At 41.1% G+C, this 19,565-nt stretch overlaps 2 protein-coding genes across 2 annotated transcripts; one reads left to right on the top strand and one right to left on the bottom strand.

The window, feature by feature from the left end:
- Nucleotides 1-724: 724 nt before the first annotated feature.
- LOC5514678 (ras-related protein Rab-24) lies at nucleotides 725-6,650 on the top strand. The gene is made up of 8 exons (XM_001634800.3): nucleotides 725-965; nucleotides 2,756-2,824; nucleotides 3,296-3,374; nucleotides 3,468-3,535; nucleotides 3,614-3,713; nucleotides 4,137-4,187; nucleotides 5,326-5,391; nucleotides 5,713-6,650. The coding sequence occupies exons 1-8, from the start codon at nucleotides 807-809 to the stop codon at nucleotides 5,775-5,777; spliced, it is 657 nt and encodes a 218-aa protein (XP_001634850.2). The 5' UTR covers nucleotides 725-806; the 3' UTR covers nucleotides 5,778-6,650.
- LOC116619446 (WD repeat-containing protein 6) lies at nucleotides 6,525-19,495 on the bottom strand. The gene is made up of 21 exons (XM_032384248.2): nucleotides 19,373-19,495; nucleotides 18,548-18,643; nucleotides 18,384-18,465; nucleotides 17,989-18,174; nucleotides 17,311-17,726; nucleotides 17,107-17,206; nucleotides 16,376-16,513; nucleotides 15,578-16,002; nucleotides 14,740-15,086; nucleotides 14,475-14,633; nucleotides 13,993-14,070; nucleotides 13,392-13,493; nucleotides 11,587-11,688; nucleotides 11,444-11,507; nucleotides 10,984-11,040; nucleotides 10,334-10,802; nucleotides 9,345-9,841; nucleotides 8,663-8,800; nucleotides 7,864-7,949; nucleotides 7,703-7,782; nucleotides 6,525-6,737 (listed from the first exon to the last, which is right to left on the bottom strand). The coding sequence occupies exons 1-21, from the start codon at nucleotides 19,464-19,466 to the stop codon at nucleotides 6,638-6,640; spliced, it is 3,816 nt and encodes a 1,271-aa protein (XP_032240139.2). The 5' UTR covers nucleotides 19,467-19,495; the 3' UTR covers nucleotides 6,525-6,637.
- Nucleotides 19,496-19,565: the final 70 nt, after the last annotated feature.

Raw genomic sequence — 19,565 nt, 5'->3', positions numbered from 1 at the left:
CTTAAGGGGGGGGGGACACGAAGAATGGCTGCGAAAGAGACTATGGCATGTGTAATCTCGTTCCCAGAACCCACGTCTCTTTGTATAATAGGCAAGGTACTCCGTAAAATGAGGAGTCGCAGGCCGAAGCGTAGAAAAATGCGGCGATGATGCGGCTGACACTCATTTAAAGGACGCAATTATGTTTTTTTTCACGCTGCATTTCTCAAAGGAGAAGGAATTATTATTTAGTAGTTGTTTCGAATTGATTTCCTTTGCTATAAAGAGGGCTGTGCCATGCGATTGCCACCTTGGGGCTTGAATAGAAAACGCATCACATAAATCGTATTCATTTTCACGCATTGTTTCTGTGTCATTCTTATTGCCGTCCTCGAACATAGAACGAGCTCATTGGCCGTGGGGTACCTGTTGTGTATCGCTCTGCGCAAGCAGCAGAATAAATCAGGGAGAAATCATTGCCGTTATATACCTCTCGGCGATAACGTGACAGATATGGCATGGTTTTGGGTACCTGTATCCTAATTTTTTTAAATCTGATTTAAGGGCAAGATGTTTGAAAGTTTCCCAAAAATGATTTGGTTCAGTATTTTTTCTTATTCCAAATCAAACACTTTATGGGTAACCACGTAGTTGAGCTCAAGTGCATTGCGTGACAGAGGTCAGAACGACTGCGTGTTGATCACGCATAAAGTGTCGTCATATCCTGGTCACACAATCAGTCCGTTTCCGTGTTCCGACAAAACACATTTGACCCTGCGCTTATCTGGCATTGGAATCATCGTCAAAGCAAGATCTTTTGGCTATTCATGATTGCTCGCTCGCGCTGTGATGTGACATGGGCTTCGACTATGAATACGTTCAACTTTGTTGAATCTAAAGTTGTTCTTTTAGGGCGTAACTTTAGTGGGAAGACGTGTTTATTGGAAAGGTATTTGCATGACCGTTTCCTTGGAACATCAGAAGCGGTAAGCTTTTCCATTCTTGCAATATTCGTATAGTATGCTTTGGGAAACCGTATACACGCAATTTACTTGGACTCATATCGTTCTTGCAATACTTTGGTCGGCAAGCTATTGTAAACTTCAATTTGAATAATTGCCTTGTTGAAGCGGTTGACCTTGCGTGTACAGGTTTCGCATTCGTAGAAATATTACACTGTACTGACCTGTACCTCAAGAAATGGAAAGAAGACTTGTTTATCATTATCCCAAAATATATGAGTTTATTATGTTTGCCTGGAGAATTTCTACACTGTTTTATAAATGCACTTATTCTAAAAAGTAACACAATATGTACTTCTTATTGCATCAACACCATCACTCTTATTTTTATCTGCTAATGTTGCAATGGAGTGGCCAGCTATAGGCCTTGACTACTGTCTGGTAGACTATTCCACATAGGGATACTTGAAAAAATGAATATTTGTAAGCGTTTACTCTGCAAGGTAGCTGCCGATATTTAAGATTGTGTCCCCTGGTTCTACAGGAAATTGACTTACCAAATCGTCTACCAAAGACAACCATCACTTTTATTTTCCGCTTACCCATTTCCTTTGGTAGTATCGATTTCGTTTTTCTGCCATGCTTTTCTTCCAGGAGTTCGAAACTTATAAACGGAATATTTAAAAAATAAATTTATTTATAAATAATATTTAAAGTTCTTATTTGTTTTTGCGCGTATTAAATTTCGCGAAAATGTTCTCGGCACATTTCGCGAGTCTTCAATTTCGCGATCGCATGGAGAAATTGTGCAGATTGTGTTGGCAGGGGATTGAATTTCGCGAATTTTAAGTTGTTGTTGAAGTTGTTGCGAAATGGATGATGCAATAATGGAAAGGTACAAGACGTTACAAAAAACACTACATAACAAAAAACCGGGACAGGATAGTCGATTTGACGAATGCACAGAGGACATTTGAGGAAGTGCACGAAGATGACAAGCGAATCTTTAAATCTAAAAAAATATATAGATGGCTCCTTGTACAAGGGGTTATACAATATATATTTATTGAAATCGCGAATTAAAAGCAGAATAAGGTAAAAGGCGCTGCGGTGCTTGGATGCCAGGGCTTAGCGCCCAGGCTTCTAATGGGGACTTTGCCCCGCTCTGTTATACGACGACGACATAAGCAGCACAATATGTCCTATCTGGTATTTTTTTTTACCAAACCAGGATCTCCGCGACGCCCTGGGTCCCCGAGGATGAACCAGGAAGTGAGAACTCCAATATGTTTTCACTACAAACCGCCTTTCTGTGTATATTCGATTCTTTATTGCACTGTTGCATGTTTATGTTTATGTTTGCGGTTATCATTATAGCCAATTTCGTTGTTGCGCGACCTCCCAGAATCGAAAATTCAATTCTTCGTTTGGAAATAGCGCGTAGTCAATCAAACCAAACAATCAAAACCAGACAAATCGCCCCCAAAGCTTGTGTCTGACTACGCGCTATTTCCAAACAGACAAGGATTTTGGATTCGCCAAGGTCGCGCAAGAACGAATTTGGCTGTAAACCAGGTTCGGTATTTAGCAAGAATAAGTTATTTAGATACAAGGCGGAAGTGTTTTCCTCGGTCACACTATCCTGATCGTCGCATTCTTTGGGTTTCGCTTTCGGGGCCCATCAATGTTTCGCCTTTCGTTAACCTTTAAGAGGGTTTCTATCCTGGGTACCAGAGGCTCCGAGCTTCGCGGAAAGAGGGTTTCAGGGTACGCGGCGGTTACTGAGGCATATGCGAATGTTTGTGCTATTTCAGACGATCGGCGCGGCATATGGAACCAAGACTGTCACTGTACGAAACACAAGGGTCACCTTGGGAATATGGGTATGTCGTGACGTGGGTCACCATAGAAATATGGTTAAGTATTTCGTGACACGGGTTACCATGGAAATATGGGTATGACTTATCACAGATCGCCATGGGAATATGGGTATGTCGTGACGTGGGAGTTTAATTCAACCTCAATTCAATCAACGCGTGACCGTAAGTTATAAGGACAACGATGGTTTCAGGCCTTGCGTTTTTACAAGGTTGTGCTTTAATTTGTACGAAAAGCAAATCAACGCGCCCTTTGAATTGCAATTAGAAATAAACAACATAAAAGAAAAAAATACAGAGAACTTATCTTAAATTGCCTGTTTTGTAATCGCATGGATAAATAAAATAATTAAATCCGCACAGAAAATAAACCTGATACGATCCATTTTCATACGTAATATGTTTTAACGTCTTGGTTCAAATCAAGGCGCCCCTGGCCACGCCCCACTGAAAAGGTGCCTTTGTTTTTATCCACAGGACACCGCAGGAAGCGAGCGATATGATGCAATGAGTCGGATCTACTACCGAGGGGCCAAGGCTGCAGTCATCTGCTTCGGTTAGCTGTTTTTGATAACCCTGGATTATGTGTACGCAGCTTATTATCTCTCTTTTAAATCTCTGCTGTCTTTTAATGCCACAATTTGTTTAGATTTAACCGAAGAAGAAAGTTTTCTAAGAGCCAAGTACTGGGTTAACGAACTTCACACATACGAGTCGGTGAGGAATTCACGTAATTCCAGGGCTATGATATCCATAAAGTGTAACATCATTGAATTGGTATTATGTGTACTGCAGTCATGCCGCATCTATCTGTGTGGGACAAAGTTCGACTTGGTAGAGGGGAAGAAGAAATCGCGGGCCGTGGATGCCTGGGTCGTATCTCAATATGCCGACGGTAAGCAAACTACCCAAACGTTAACGTACTTTTCGATTTTATTTAGGAACTAAAAATAATTATATTACCCATATGCGCGCTGTTGTTGGCATTTGTGTACACTTAATATCGTTTATCATTTTATAGATCGACGCGTGTTTTTCTAACTGATCACAGATAATTATTACGAAGTTCAAGCCTAAGAGGTCTCCGTCATACTCTGAAACACAATGAAGCATTTATTTGGAACACTAAAATCGAGGCCACAAAAACGCGCGTCGCGATGAAACCCGACGTGTGGTGTTGAAAAAAAAAGATTCAAGTTTACTAGACATTACTAGAAAATACGTGTCCTCTACACATGTCTGTGTAGACTTGCGCGATGCGCGGGGAGCGCTCTGACCAATCAGCGTGCGAGACTCATTGGTGTTATTTTGATGATAGGTATTAATGCCAAGTTGTTTGAAACATCCAGCATGACAGGTCGTGATGTCGGTAAGTGCATAATCACAATGTGCATGACCGGACGTAATGCCGGTAAGTAAAAGATCACAATGCGCATGACCGGACGTGACGTCGGCAAGTAGAAGATCACAATGCGCATGACCGGACGTAATGTCGGCAAGTAGAAGATCACAATGCGCATTACCGGACGTAATGTCGGTAAGTAGATCACAATGCGCATGACCGTACGTGACGTCGGCAAGTAGAAGATCACAATGCGCATGACCGGACGTAATGTCGGCAAGTAGAAGATCACAATTCGCATGACCGGACGTAATATCGGTAAGTAGAAGATCACAATGCGCATGACCGGACGTAATGTCGGCAAGTAGAAGATCGCAATGCGCATGACTGGAAGTAATGTCGGTAAGTAGATCACAATGCGCATGACCGGACGTAATATCGGTAAGTAGAATATCACAATGCGCATGACCGGAAGTAATGTCGGTAAGTAGAAGATCACAATGCGCATGACCGGAAGTAATGTCGGTAAGTAGATCACAATGCGCATGACCGGACGTAATGTCGGTAAGTAGAAGATCGCAATGCGCATGACCGGACGTAATGTCGGTAAGTAGAAGATCACAATGCGCATGACCGGACGTAATGTCGGTAAGTAAAAGATCGCAATGCGCATGACCAGACGTAATGTCGGTAAGCAGAAGATCGCAATGCGCATGACCGGACGTAATGTCTGTAAGTAGATCACATTGCGCATGACCGGACGTGACGTCGAAGAATAATTGCACCACTCAACAAACAATTTCTTTTTCATTTACTCCAGCATTTTTGGTCCCATATGGTGTAATGGTTAGCAATCTGGACTTAGAATCCGATCCGAGTCGTGGGGTGGACCTCTTTCGGCGTTTTTTCCTCCGTAAAATACGACTACCCTATGGTCAGTTTCAGTGGTAGAGAGCTAATTATGTTTTTCTTTTTTTTAAGAAGAACTCGAAATTGACTCACCATTCATGTCCAAAAGTTTGAACACAGGCTTACCATCCTATGGATATATGGATGGTATGCCTGTGGTTTGAGAAGCTATTACCATCGATCTGAATACCGATAGCGTATTGCATCATGGGATTATTAATGCAATTAAAAAATTTAAGAATAATTCCTTTTTTAGAGAGGCTGTTTTTCTGTGTTGCTGATGACTGCGGTAAGGAGGAATATCCACAAGTCGAGGAAAACGGTAAGATGGCGACCCTTAGTTTGTTTCACCAACAAGATAAGATGATAAGATGGCGACTCCCGTGAAAAGTACAGTCCTAAAAGTAATACTCGCTTTTAACCAAAAACTAAGAATGCATACCTTAATTGAAAGAAAAAAAAAAATGACGGGTAGGCCATGCCCCCTGGTTTCTTTATTACTTTGTATCGTGCCTCCCCCCCCCCCCCCTGATTAAGATCCGCGTTAAGGTCCTGCTCATAATGGCTAAGCAATAAAAGTCAATGGATACAGTCACACAAAAACCTATGAAATAACTTTTGTAGTGCTGTGCTTTTAATTCAGATAAGGAGCTGTCAAAAGTCAAGCTGGAAGAGCCCAAAAACAAGCGTCGAAATTGCTGCTCGTAGTTGCGTGAGACCAACAGCTATCTTTTGAATTCGACGACTCTTTTTGGCGGATTTATCACAGAGCCAGTTTCTTCCATCGGGCTAAAATGACAGACATGCTGTGGAAGAGCTAGGTAGCCTGAACCCTCCTCCGCAGGCGCCTCGAGTGTTTTGTGCCTTTTATTGGGAAAAGGGGCTTTTGTCGATTTCGGACTTCCTGGGGCGTGATCAAGCAATTAGCGGTCCGCACCGGTTCAACTCGCCACAGGAAGCCCAAATCATAAGAATACTGAAAAAGTAAAAAAAAATTCTCGAGATGCCTGTGGAGTAGGCTAGTCTGACTAGTCTGCGTAGCAAGCGTTTTGTGTGGTTTCGGCTCAGGTTTCGGCGGAGATAAAGTGAAGTGTATGGCCGCGCGGAGAATGGGGACGATGAGTGGTGACAGAAAGCAACTATTTCCGTCGCTCGCTCTCCACAGACACGCTTGCTGCGCAGGAAAAGCTAGATAGTTTGCGTAGGCGGGTTAACTGGAAAAGGAATCAGCACAGGGTTAAAGTTTTACGAACCCCTCTCCACAGACAGAGTAGCACGCACATGTACATGCGTTATGAGGATAGATGAAAAAAAGGAAATAGAAATCTGGTTGCATATTTCTATAATAGACCCCTCCAAGAAAGCACGTGGATCCATTAAATGGGTTTTGAGAAATGGAGACTTTGCTGCCTAACAGTGACACTTGAACCTATTATGGAATGATTTTAGAAAATATAGATATATAAATATACCTTTATCTTACATAATAATCTATGTACAAATATATTTATGGAAAATTATTTGTATTTTGATTTTGAGAATATGTAACGAAATTTAAGTCAGCAAATTCACGAGCCCGTCTGCTGTATGTTTAGTGGTTGTTCACATGTTGTCAGGCGTAGCATTTGGAGGCCCACTCCGACCACAGCGATAGCAACCTCGTTGTCGCTAGAACAGAAATCACGCAATGAGACAATGATTGTTATGAAGAATGAACATAGCCTTATTTTAAACGTTAGACACTCAGGCCCTGGGAGAAAATCAGGCAAGGATCAGCAGCGTAATACAACCGACAGGAAACAAGATTAGTAAAATATAGAATTGCCAAAACCTTTCTTGGTTTACCTAATGACGACAAGGCGAATACTATGTTGTTGGCCCACCTTCTGATATCGCTCAAGGCGGATAAAGAAGAGAAAAATGACGACAGATTGTATAGACAATGATAGCATGACGTTGTTGTTGTTGCTATGATGGAGATGATGGTGATAATGATGACAATAAGCATGATTACTGAGACGGAAATGATGGTAATGACAAAGAAAGAAGCGATGATAGTTTAGCGACGCTCTGCTGCCTGCGCCATCAATGCTCCACACAGACAAGAATGGCCACGCCTTGTGCGCCATGCCTGCACGATGTAGATGATGAAGATGATGATGAAATTGATGATGGTGATGATAAGTCACGTGGTTGATACACAGTGTACCAGACACTATAGTCATGGCAGACTGTATATCACCAGGTCATGATGACGATGATGATGATGAATATGATGATGATGATAAGTCACGTGGTTGATACACAGTGTACTAGACACTATAGTCATGGCAGGCTGTATATCACCAGTTCATGATGATAATGATAATGATGAATATGATGATGATGATAAGTCACGTGGTTGATACACAGCGTACCAGACACTATAGTCATGGCAGACTGTGTATCACCAGGTCCTGATGATGATGATGATAATGATGAATATGATGATGATGATAAGTCACGTGGTTGATACACAGCGTACCAGACACTATAGTCATTGCAGGCTGTATATCACCAGGTCATGATGACGATGATAATGATGTCCAGCTGATTATTGATGATGGCTAATTCCAGTAATACACAATACACACCTCATATGCCAGATCTGCATGTCTTGTACATCCGGGACATCCACGAATGTCTCCATTACTTGCCTGACATCGCCTTCCTCCTGACGCACAACGATATCTTTATCAACAACACCATTGACAAAACTGGTCAGACCGCTATGGCACTAACAAAGTTTTGTTACCTGAGATTTCGGTTTTAGTCCCCACAGCTTTAACCGTTGGTCAGTTGACACTGAAGCCACGTGACCCTCATCAATAATGGAAACGGCTGAGGAGAAAATAGTGGAAATGAAATGTTCAATTTTGTATAACGAAAATCAACATCGCGAGACATGGTCAATGCGTTTCGGATGTCTGTGAGTTTGTGTGTAAAGTGTGTAAGCATTGTCACTGGACATGATACCACAGGACAGCTTCATCTACCTTTCTCTTATGTCCCCCAATACAGGTAAATGAATTGAAAGGGAACTCTCACAGTGTAACGTCCTTATCCGAGAAAACGAGGGATTCAGACACCAGGTTTAACACCCTTGAAAAAATCTAGTCTGTATAGTCTATAGTCTAGGACTCTATAGTTGGAAATACATTAGGATTACAAGTGCCTTCTATAGACGTGCTTTTTTTGCTGATACTGATAGTACCATACTGGTGACTGATAGTACCATACCGGTGACTGATAGTACCATACCGGTGACTGATAGTACCATACCGGTGACTGATAGTACCATACCGGTGACTGATAGTACCATACCGGTGACTGATAGTACCATACCGATACTGATAGTACCATACTGGTGACCAAAGGGACCATACTGGTGGCTGATAGTACCATGCCGGTGTCTGATAGTACCATACTCCTGACTGATAGTACCATACCGGTGACTGATAGTACCATACCAGTGACTGATAGTACCATACCGGTGACTGATAGTACCATACCAGTGACCGATAGTACCATACTGGTTACTGATACAAACATACCGGTGACTGATGACGTGTGCGCAGAGGAAATCATCAACTCTCTGATCATGTGGACATCAAGTGACGTTGAGTACAAAAACTCTGCTATGTACACTGCGCTGTCATCTCCACCGCTGCATAGAGTGTAATATTCTGGACCTAATAAAAAAAATAATTAATCGTTGTCATATGTATTTTGTTTGGATTATGGTTATATCTCAAGGCCGGTTAGAAGAATGGGGTGGGATAGGAGAATGGCCTCTCCTCTTAAAAGAAAAAAAATGAATCAACTATTGCTTAGTTAATCATTCAGAGTGCTTGTCGTTTGATAGAGTAGCATAAATTTGGAGAGTTTTTGCCAGTATTTTCCAATGAAATTAAGAAATTCTGACTTTGTCAGGGGCCAGTATACATAGTATACACCTATTTCAAATAAAGTTGTACTCGAGAACCCATGTGTTGTAACCCGCGGTGGTTCATAGGTAGCGAATAAATGGCTGAATCCTTGTATCTGAAGCTATGTGAATGTTCATAAGAATTAAACAAGAATTCTAAAACTTTTGAAACCTTTTTAGAATTTTTTTTACGCTGATTTGCTTATTTGATTGATACCCATTAAGCGCTGCGGGTTACGATAACATAAGGTTGCACTCTCCGAGTGCAACCTTATGTATACAATCACGTCCATTGGATATACACATACCTTCACGAATGGCGATGTCATTGACGCCTGACTGATGAGCTTTGAAGACGTGTAGGGCATTTCCAAGGTAATCATCAACTAACGACATGCAAGAGAAACGAGCCTGCTCAGCAGCAGTCCCTTCTGATTCCTCAGTACGCAGTCCATCGAGGACAAGCCTTACAGATTGATTATTGCAATTTCTTTTATTAAGTTCATCATCACAAAGAGCATCCTCGCATCTTTGTTTCATATCAGTGTTATCCAGTTTACCCGCACTAACATCATAACCACCGCTTAAGTCATCCTCCAATAATGACTGAAGGTACAGCGTCACGTGGTGCGTTATGTTCCACGATGTCACACGACCAGCGGTATCCCCGGCGAATATGATCACGTGTGTATCACGTGCGTGACCGGTATGAATCACGTGCGTGATGGTAAGAACACAGCGCTTCAGATAACTGGACTGGGCCACAAAAGAAAACCGCGAATCTACATCGTCAAACACGAACAACCTACAACAAAAAAGTCTTCCATTATTTCCAATAAAAACGTTTTTTCCGCCTACCAAAGAGAGTCTTTTTGCAAATGTTGAGTATTTGCATAGCACAAATTATTTCCGGGAAACATGATTAAGTGCGGTTCTGTTTGAGTGACTCCACTCGTACATAATAAGGACTTCTCAACGCAGTTTACAAACAGGAGTATGTGAGTCAGTGTGTCAAACTGTCATAGAAGATGGTACTAAGGTCCGCGTCTACGTTAATGAAATGTGGCGAGAGACAAAATCCCCGACTTAACCTAACCTTATCCTAGTGCACGATGGATCCCAATTAAGTGAGCAAAATAACAAATTGTGGAATATGTTCCTTGATGAACTTGCAGTCGATCCAGGGTCCTACTATCTACTACCAGTGGTTTCACTGTAGTCGTTTTTTTGTTGTAGTCTTTGTTGTAGTTAGTCCCTAAATGTAATATATTTACTAATCTACAGATTTTTTGCTCACCTGACAAAACCATCTGAGCACGCAGCGGCGACACCATGAAGTGACTTACACCTGTCAATCAACCTCCCGCTGCCGTCTCTTATGACATCACAAAAAGGAAATGAAGTCAAAGACATAAATCGTATCTCTGAATAAAGATACTCGTCGCTCTTCTTTCGCTTGCGCTTGTGGTGACTCAAGCGTGACGAATACTCTGCAAGAAATGTCAGAGGCGCTGGCGACACATTGTTGTCGTGGCGACCGTTGCCTCTAGAGATTGACGTCAAGTCGAGGCGCCAGCACTTCAGTGACGCGCGACCTCCTCCCGAGAACAATAGGCTGTGGTTACGTGACGCTTTTGAATTTTGGTCACGCAAGACGGCCGTGACGGTGTCGGGGGAGTTTGTTTTGGAGAGACTGAGGGCTCGTACACTGGATATGTGTCCTTGTGCTGTGAAGAACTTACAGGTTTGACCTGTTTTGGGCTCATCTAGTTAGCTGTCAAGTTCTTATAGCAGCCTTTCTTGATTGAAAGAAGAATATTCATACGCGACCAGTGAAACCTAAACAAAATTTTGTTGGACGTTTATTGTCTCTTACAAATACCAAGCAGAAAACGGGTTAGGAAACTTGTTGGGTTTTTGAATGGATTTCGTGTTGTAAAAGGATACAACTCATCAGGTTAATGGTGTTGTCTTCACTACCAGTCAGAAAAAAGTGGTGCTTTTCTGAAAAGCGGAAAATAACATTCAAGGACTGATTAAAATCCTCACTTTAGGAACAAGAATCCATGATAAAATCGCTTTGTTAATGTGGTTTGCTTTGGTAAGTTGGTTCAATGTTTACTTAGTAACGAAGGTATATTCAATTGGCACTATGATCCCTTTGCTTTGGTTTAACCAAATAAAACACGGTGAGCTGAAAATTATCTTATTAACCTTAACCAACTATGCATTGTTCACTAAGATCGAATAAAACGCGAGGATTCTATGATATTCAAATTGGCAAGTTTGGTCGCATTGTGTGTATAGCGGCGTGAAGGGTCTCGGTCGAGTGTCTTAGTGACGCAGTGCATTGGACGTCAGCTCAAAGGTCAATCATAGACTAGACTCTAAGAATTACGAATGGTACCCTCTAGTGAAGATGAGACGCCAGCGAGGCGCACACAAGTGACTTCCCGTCCGTGAAATGGCTCCTTAATCAAAAGAACAAGATATAATTAATCTACCATTTACCTATTGGTGAAGGAATCAAAAGACTCAATGCGCAGGTACCTTAAGGACAGGTTTGTTGAACGGGTTGCGTACCACTCTACAGTTCACATAGATCTGGTTGCCTTTAAGAAATGCGAACACGGCCTCGGTGTCTGGAGTCACCTAAAATACATTCACCATATGATCACGAGCTTAGAAGCCAAATAGGTTATGGTAAGGCACGCGCTACTGTGAGTAGCGTAAAGTTTAAGGAAAATTTGCCAATTCGCATTCGAGATATCAGTTTTTATTGAAATGAACTTAAAAAACTAGGAGGACACCGTCGTTGCACGACCTTTGATGGGCCACACATTTCAAGTCATCGTACGTCCGAGTAATCGAGGTTATAAATATAGAAGAGTGCTTGAAGGGACCAAACAGATCGAGTTATTAGCGCAATTTTCGAGTTATCAAGGTGTTGATTTATCGGGGTTCTATACTGTAGTATTCTCATCCTTGTCTGGACCATCCACAAATTTTTTAAACATGTTCTTAAAAATTCCTTATAACTGTTGATATCAGACCCCTGGAATTGTGTGATTGCTTCTCAAAGACGCAGTGCCTCCAATATCCCGCGATCAAAGCTTAACACATTGACCCCTCAACCGGCCTGTACCGGCTTTGGGAAGTACCCACAACCCAAAAAATTCCTAAATTCAAAATAAACACAACAAGATGAAGATACTCAGGCATCAGTCTAAGGGATAAATGGTCTTGCAGATATGCATCCAACCAAGGTGTTGGCATCTACTCTTAAGCCAAATAATAGCACAGGTTCTTTGACAAATCTCAAATCGAACAAGGAGAGAAAAGCAGAATCACCCCTCTCATTAAAACGCTTAAAATACCACACAAGGGAGAGAGATCAGCAAACACAGCTCAAGACACAAATAGATACATTTATTCTGATCCTTCAGGTACATTTCCTTGGCCTCAAAACACAATGTCCATTCCTTGAAGGATTGTACAACCACGAAAATATCTTTACGTATTGCAAAGCATTCTGGGAGATCCAGGGGAAAATTCACGAGGGGAGGGCCAGTCAACACTCCTCTCCCCAAAGCCAGATGGTTTTTTATAAGTCTTTTCACCCCGAAGCCAAACGAATCAATTCCAGGCCATACAGACCCAGAATAGCAGTGTAAACAATTTTGGAATCAATTTGGTTTCAGAAAAGACAGCATTTAGGAGAGCTGTGGTGATTCATTAGAAAATTATTTTCTCATCCGGGCAAAGCCAAACAAGAAAAAATCAAATAAGCAAAGCACTCAATTATGCCCCAAAAGACTTCATGATTTCCTGAGACACTCTCCTAATATGCTCATAGCTGTATTTTTGATGAAAAATACAAGCAACCATCAACTTGTGCTGGCTTCAGCACATCGACGAGGGATTAAAAGTGGGGACCGCAAAGCACTGTTGGAAAGCTTGGATACCTCTGACTAGGTGCAGCTGTGTTTGACTTTGACGGGCTGTATAAAACTCAGAATAGGGGGGGGGAGGTATCTGTTTTCAGTCTGTTTTTTTGTAAATTCAGCTCCAAAAAAGCCAGGAGTCAATGGGTTAAAGAATAAACCTTTTCTCACTAAATTTCGTGCAAAATTAGGAAACATAATTCTCGCGAAAACACTGGGACACGGAAAAAAATAACAATAACAACACAAATCTATAATGGTCACAAAAGCAAATTTAATAGTGAGAATAAGTTCAAGGTGTAGCCCAGTACCAAAACTCTCCTAAGCGGCTTTGGTCCAGCTGTGGACGAAACACCACAGGTAGCCCGATGCCGGGTAGAAGAGATGAGGACTGGGTATGAGTGCTGGTACCTCAATAGCACGTAGAAAGAAGTCCCAGGCACGGTGGCCTCCACCACACTTGACTTTAAACAGAGGCTCGTTGCGATTGATGCTCCACACAATAAAGAAGGCCTGCAATGAACCAACGATACCATTAAACTCTGTCTACATGGCGCAACGTTTACTCCACAAAACAAAGAAGGCGTGTAATGAACCAACGATACAATAAAGCTATATCTACATGGGCGACGTTTACTTGACAACGTCGTGTGAAAGTGTCATATTTAAGAGCAACTTTCAGTTGGCAACGTTTGTGATGCAGTGCGTCTGTCCAGCCTTTAGAAAGCGGGGAATAATTACCCTCCCAGCCCTCCAATAAAGCAGGTTTTGAATAATCGCATTATACGCTTTTGCATAATATAAATATCTGCGCACCCCTCTCCCAAGCGAATCCTGTCTACACCATTTTTAAAGGAATGTCATGGTACAAGGGGTCTAAATATTGATTGCAGTGTTATTGTAAGATTCATTTCGTGTACTGTATATAATTAGATTTCAGGCTTTGCTCAATTCTTTTTACTGTGTTGTGTGAAGGTTTACCTTTTTTTTACTGTGTCGTGTGAAGGCTTACCGTGTGGAAAGCAGCAATTATAACATCTCCATCTGGCGTGAACTGAATTCTTTCGACCCATTCAACACCTTTGAACACCTTGGAGAGTGGATGACTTTAACAACATTGTTTAGATTATAATCTACGTGTAAGCAACAGACCCAATCGGCTAACGGTTTTTACATCTTATTACCACACAATCCAAATCGTGATGATTTCTTTGGATGGTTACGATTGTACAATTTTTCTTTCTCGACCGAGTGCATAAGTGTATGTGAAAACGATGTATGTGAAAAACAAAAGTATTCACACATAGGAATCATCAGATAAAAATGATTGGGTCTATTCTTCCCTTATTTCTGAAAAATAGGGTAAAGAATGATGAATATACCAACGTATGGCAAATTTAGACAGACATGGAATACCTCAAGTTTCTTTTCCGGGTCTTCTACACGATTGAACATTCCTTATACAAATGGTTTGAGCTAACAGGGACAGCGTACCTTTTTGGTGTCAGTCAGTTCGAGACGTGACTCATGGACTTTGTACTGGCGGTACGTTCCGTCACGGCCTGTGGAATACAGCTGGTTTTGATGCGTGACTAGCTGTGTCACGCCAGTGCGCCCATGTAACCCAGGCAAGCTGTCGACTGCATAAAGTTCCTGTATCATACAAATGAGAACATTGTGTTCATAATGTTGTGTCTCAGCTGGTTTAAAGGGCCAATTAATGCGATAAATGAGTGTGATGTCTCTGGACGATTTCTACCTTTTCTGGGTCTGTTGTTCTGCTGTCAAACAGATGGATCGATCCTTTGCGATCACCAAACACAACCATAGGAGTATCACTCTCACCATCACCTACACCAAGTTGACCAGGGCGTGGGATTATGGCCACGGCTGACGCCCATCTCTGCTTGGCTGGCGGGATATTGAATTGCCTATGAGGCGCCAAGTGGAAGGTCTGGTCAGTAGAGTCAGGACGGATTCTCCACCACATCGTGTTCCCATCAGGTCCACACGTGAACAGATTATACTGGTGCTGACCAAGTGACCATAACAGACTAAGGACTTTACTGGAGTATGCTTGGACTTCTGATGGCTTCCACTTGAAGTCTGAACAATTAATGGGACGGAATATAATGTCAGTGTAGTTTGCAAACTTCGGTCGCTAAACAGCTAAGTAGTTAAGGCATATGTTTTAAACATATGCCCTGACCCTCTAGTGGCTCTCACATTTGTGACTTTGAGACAGTGCTTTGGATTAAGTATAGGGACAACCAATGGATAAGTTCTTCTCTAACAAGGCAGATTATTGTTTTTTACCACCCTTTTTGTTTTTGATGGGAGAAAGAAAAAATCCATTCATCCGTTAGAAATAACTAAAAAATCGTATCAATGAAAGTCAAAGCTAGTTTAAGTTATAGCAGGGAGTTCGAGTTAACTGACTTTGAGCTTTTTGGGTTTTTAAGTTATTGGGGTTCTATTGTATCATTGACAAAAAGTCATCAGAGGGATAATTTCACTTTGGGGACATAATATACTTGATGCTGTTTAAATAGCAATAAAGACATCCTGCAACATTTGCTCCTGAAATCCTTTCTTACCAGAATCAATGACCTTTATGTAACCCTTGAGGTTTCCAAATGCCACCAACTTCTTGTTAGGTGATACTTCCATCAGACTGTATGAAGAATAGTTCATATCTTCCAGAACCAAAACCCAATCATCCGGATTGCTACGAATACCACTGTTAGTAGATAGACCTTGTTTAGTATTTGGGTTTAGCCCTTTTTGGTTGTCACAGGAAACTTGCATATATGTTCCACTTTGTCCAATGTTTGGCTCAAAGGTATGTGAACTTGGGTCACTAGAATTCAGGTGACTCTGACTGCTAAGGTCAGTCTGGTTGCTAAGGTCAGTCTGGTTGCTAAGGGAGGCAGTACACTGGTTGCTTGGGTCTTTAGAGTCAACTCCGAGAGAATTGGTTTCGCTCTTGATGGAATTTCTCCAGAAGTACTTGTAGACACGTCTGGAAGGACACAAAAAGACCAAGATATAGATATAACTGTTTACATTCCTACCATTACTTTTGTTGGGTTGAGGCAGCTATAGTACTACCTCATTCTTCCGTATTACATTGACAACGGAAACAGGACCAATATATTGAAACAAAAGCAACACGTTGCTCCTTTTAGAGTCTGTCTTGCATAATGGAAAAGTGTTCTTGCTCCTGTGACATTATCGATAGTTTCGTTTAATGTGCTTACCAGAAGATCTCAGTAGAGCCCTTCAATCTCTATCGTCAATTTTTCTCTATCCATAAACTTTTGCGTGATTTAAGTTCACGGACTTTATTTTTCGCGAGACTTAGAGAATAAGGTACTGATGAAAGGTCATAATACCCGAGAGTTGTCATCACAAGGAGATTGCAATCATGAATCATGGCTACACTACGGGGTGTATCAACGCCATCTTTGGTGACTGGAAGACTTGCATTTGCGCTTGGTGCTGCTGTTTCAGTTGAAATGGTGAGTCCATTGCTAAAAGATACAAAAGACAGCAAATGAGCCACTGATATGTGTGAAGCTGCAAGTTTTGTTTTTCTGGATAAAAAATTGCAACCTAAGTATCTCTTAATAAACTTGAATAATACCTCAACCTAAGACTGCAGATTCTGGATAATGTTGGACAGATTTCCTTTGGAGCGATGGGTACCTCGAAATTTCGAAAGTCTCGCAAAAATTTCGTAAAGTCTCAGAATCTTGGCGTTTTTTACGCAAGTCTCGAAGTCTCCTTTTTTTTACCACGGTCTCGGAGTCTCGTTTTTTTGTTAAACACGATCTGTTTTATGTTGTTAGCATGCTACGGGTCTCCTTTTTTTATGTAGTGTAGCAAGAATGTATTGTTACTCTACTTATTCTTTTTTCAACTGATGTTTCTGCCATACCTTGAGCATGTTATCCGAAAACAAGCTCGAAAAAAGAAGCTCGGGCTCAGATTCTGAAATTTGACAGAATTCTCTGGCTCGGATTCTGAAACATGGGTCTCAGCGCCTCTGCAAGTCTCTGATTTACCCATCCCTTCCCCTCTTTGGATTCACTTCGTTTTACTTTTAAGGTTGTGAAATCCATACCTGAGGTCTTGTAGTGACCAGAGTCTAATACTAGAGTCACCTCCACCTGTGGCAATAACTCCAGCAACTTTATCAATTGCTAGACTCCATATACTTTTCCCTAGCAAGGTAAAACAACACTTAGATATATAGTGGCAAACACCTTGCATTGTCATTTTATTAGGACATTACATTGTCAATTAGATATAGGTAATTATGACAAACCTTTATGGCCAGTGAATGTCTTCAGAAGCCTCCCATCATAATTCCATACATTACAAGCAGCATCTTCTCCGATACTAACAATGACATCAGATAGCAGTTGTGCATCCCACACACGAGCGGAATGGCCATACACAGTTAGCACACACTCAGCTTCAATCGCACTATTACATTGCTTTCCTGTGAACCTCCAAAGTCTGATACTACGATCATCTGACACTGATGCCATCATTGTGCCGGCTTCATTAAAGTTCAGAGAGAATATAACCCCGTCATGCCCTGATAATCTCTGCTGGATGCAAGTCTGATTGTTATCCGTTTTCTCTCCCTGTACTTTCCAGAGAAGAATTTGGTTAAAGACTGTACCAGAAGCAAGTACAAGACTCTCCAAATCTTGACCAAAAAATCTGGCAGAATATCTGTGCAATTTGTATGTTAAGAAAACAATTACTGTACTAAGGCCAATCACACTTCTAAAGAATCCATTCCAATTGGTGAGTAACCAAGATATTTTGAATCAAATATTATCAGTAAGGTATCAGAATGCATTTGTAGATTGTTATTTTGAAGGAATGGTTGATCAACATAACATGATTATAACTTTAAAGCATGATTAATAGATTTACCTGCAGTAAAACACAATATTTTCATTGGCATTGCCTTGCACCAGTGTATGGATACAATATGGAGTCCTCTTCACACTGTGCCACCATCCAGTGTCTTCCCTGCTTTATATCCAAGCACCAAACAGCATTGTGTGCTGTTACTATAGCAACTAAACTGTTGACTCCCTTTTCACTTCTCAACCAGTGGGAGTCCAGTATTAGGTCAGGGAATTTTATGATGGCAGATGTGCATTTTAACGAGCTGAAAAACAAAAATATAAACAAATATACATTTTCCATATTTACCCATGCATAAGATGCTACTATGCAAAATGTAAGGAGCCATCCCAGGAGTCTTAAACATCAAATATGAGCTAGGCAAGTGCACACAGGCGCATATACCGCATCTTAACCACATGATGTTTTAGTAACCAACCCTAGTACTTGAGTTTGATATAAAAAGTAACAAACCTGTTATTTTCAACTTGAACAATTCTCAGGGTTTTTTGTCCAAATATGGCAACCATTGGTAGGTCAAGACTACTACAACATGCTAGAGTGATTCAAAAACACAAGTTAGCCAAGTATTGGTATCAAACCAAACAACAGCTTGTTTATGCTCTCAAGTAACATACCTTGCATTCCATGAACTCTTGCTTCACCAAGAACAGACTTTTGAAGGAGCTTTCCACCACTATGTATACTGTACAGACACAAAGATGGCCCTTCCCCTATTGAAGACAAAATATCATCTTAAGAATGCTTTAAGAAACTCATTCTCTGAAAACGTTTTTACTTTTGAAGTAAAACACACTTAACAGTATTGCGTACTCAATATTTTTGGGGATGCACAGGTCATAGATACAGAGGTCATAGATATACAGTAAATGTTGGAAAATTCGGTACTTGAAAATTTGCGAACACTGAAAATTTGAGGTCAGGTCTTGGACCCCAAGGTTTTTTTAATATATATACAAAATAACTACAAAATACCCGCTGACGGTTTAAATCGCGGATTTAACCCTTGGACCCCAAGATCAAAAATTTTCTAACATTTACTGTATATAGGTCATAGATAAATAGGTCATAGATTTTGTTAATTAGACAATTCTTTCTTTTATTTTCTAATATGTGATCCATGAAAATGTAATTATTTGTCCCATGTTTCATGATATTGCCACCAAGGGGCCATTGGTCTGATAATAGGTAGGCAAAATAATAGGGGAGGGGACGGTGGGTGTGGTAGGGCGAACAATTATCAATGCTTTTCTTATTTTTTTATATTTCAAAAGAAAATATTTTCAAATGGGGGATTAAACAACTCCTTGCTTTTTAACTAATCACCACATGAAATTACATTTCATAACGTAAGAACGAACGTAAGCACAATTGATGTTCATTGATTTCTCATACCAGATCTTTCCGATTAAGATGGTAAAAATAAATAAATAAGTAAGCACCTGACAACAGCAATCCATCTACGAACAGAAGACATGTGATCGGAGAAATTAAACATTTTTTCTCAAAACCCTCGATCTCCGACGAATCCGCCATGTTGACTTCAAGGGTATACCGCTGGGGTTTGTCCGCGGACAAAAAACCACAGGCATTGCATTGTAACGCCTGCTGACATTCATCTGTTCGTCTCCGTCT

Source organism: Nematostella vectensis, chromosome 6, assembly GCF_932526225.1.
Source record: "Nematostella vectensis chromosome 6, jaNemVect1.1, whole genome shotgun sequence".
In the NCBI taxonomy this organism is placed as follows: domain Eukaryota; kingdom Metazoa; phylum Cnidaria; class Anthozoa; order Actiniaria; family Edwardsiidae; genus Nematostella; species Nematostella vectensis.
Note: the sequence above shows the minus strand (reverse complement) of the source record. Positions and strands in the feature narration are given on the sequence as shown.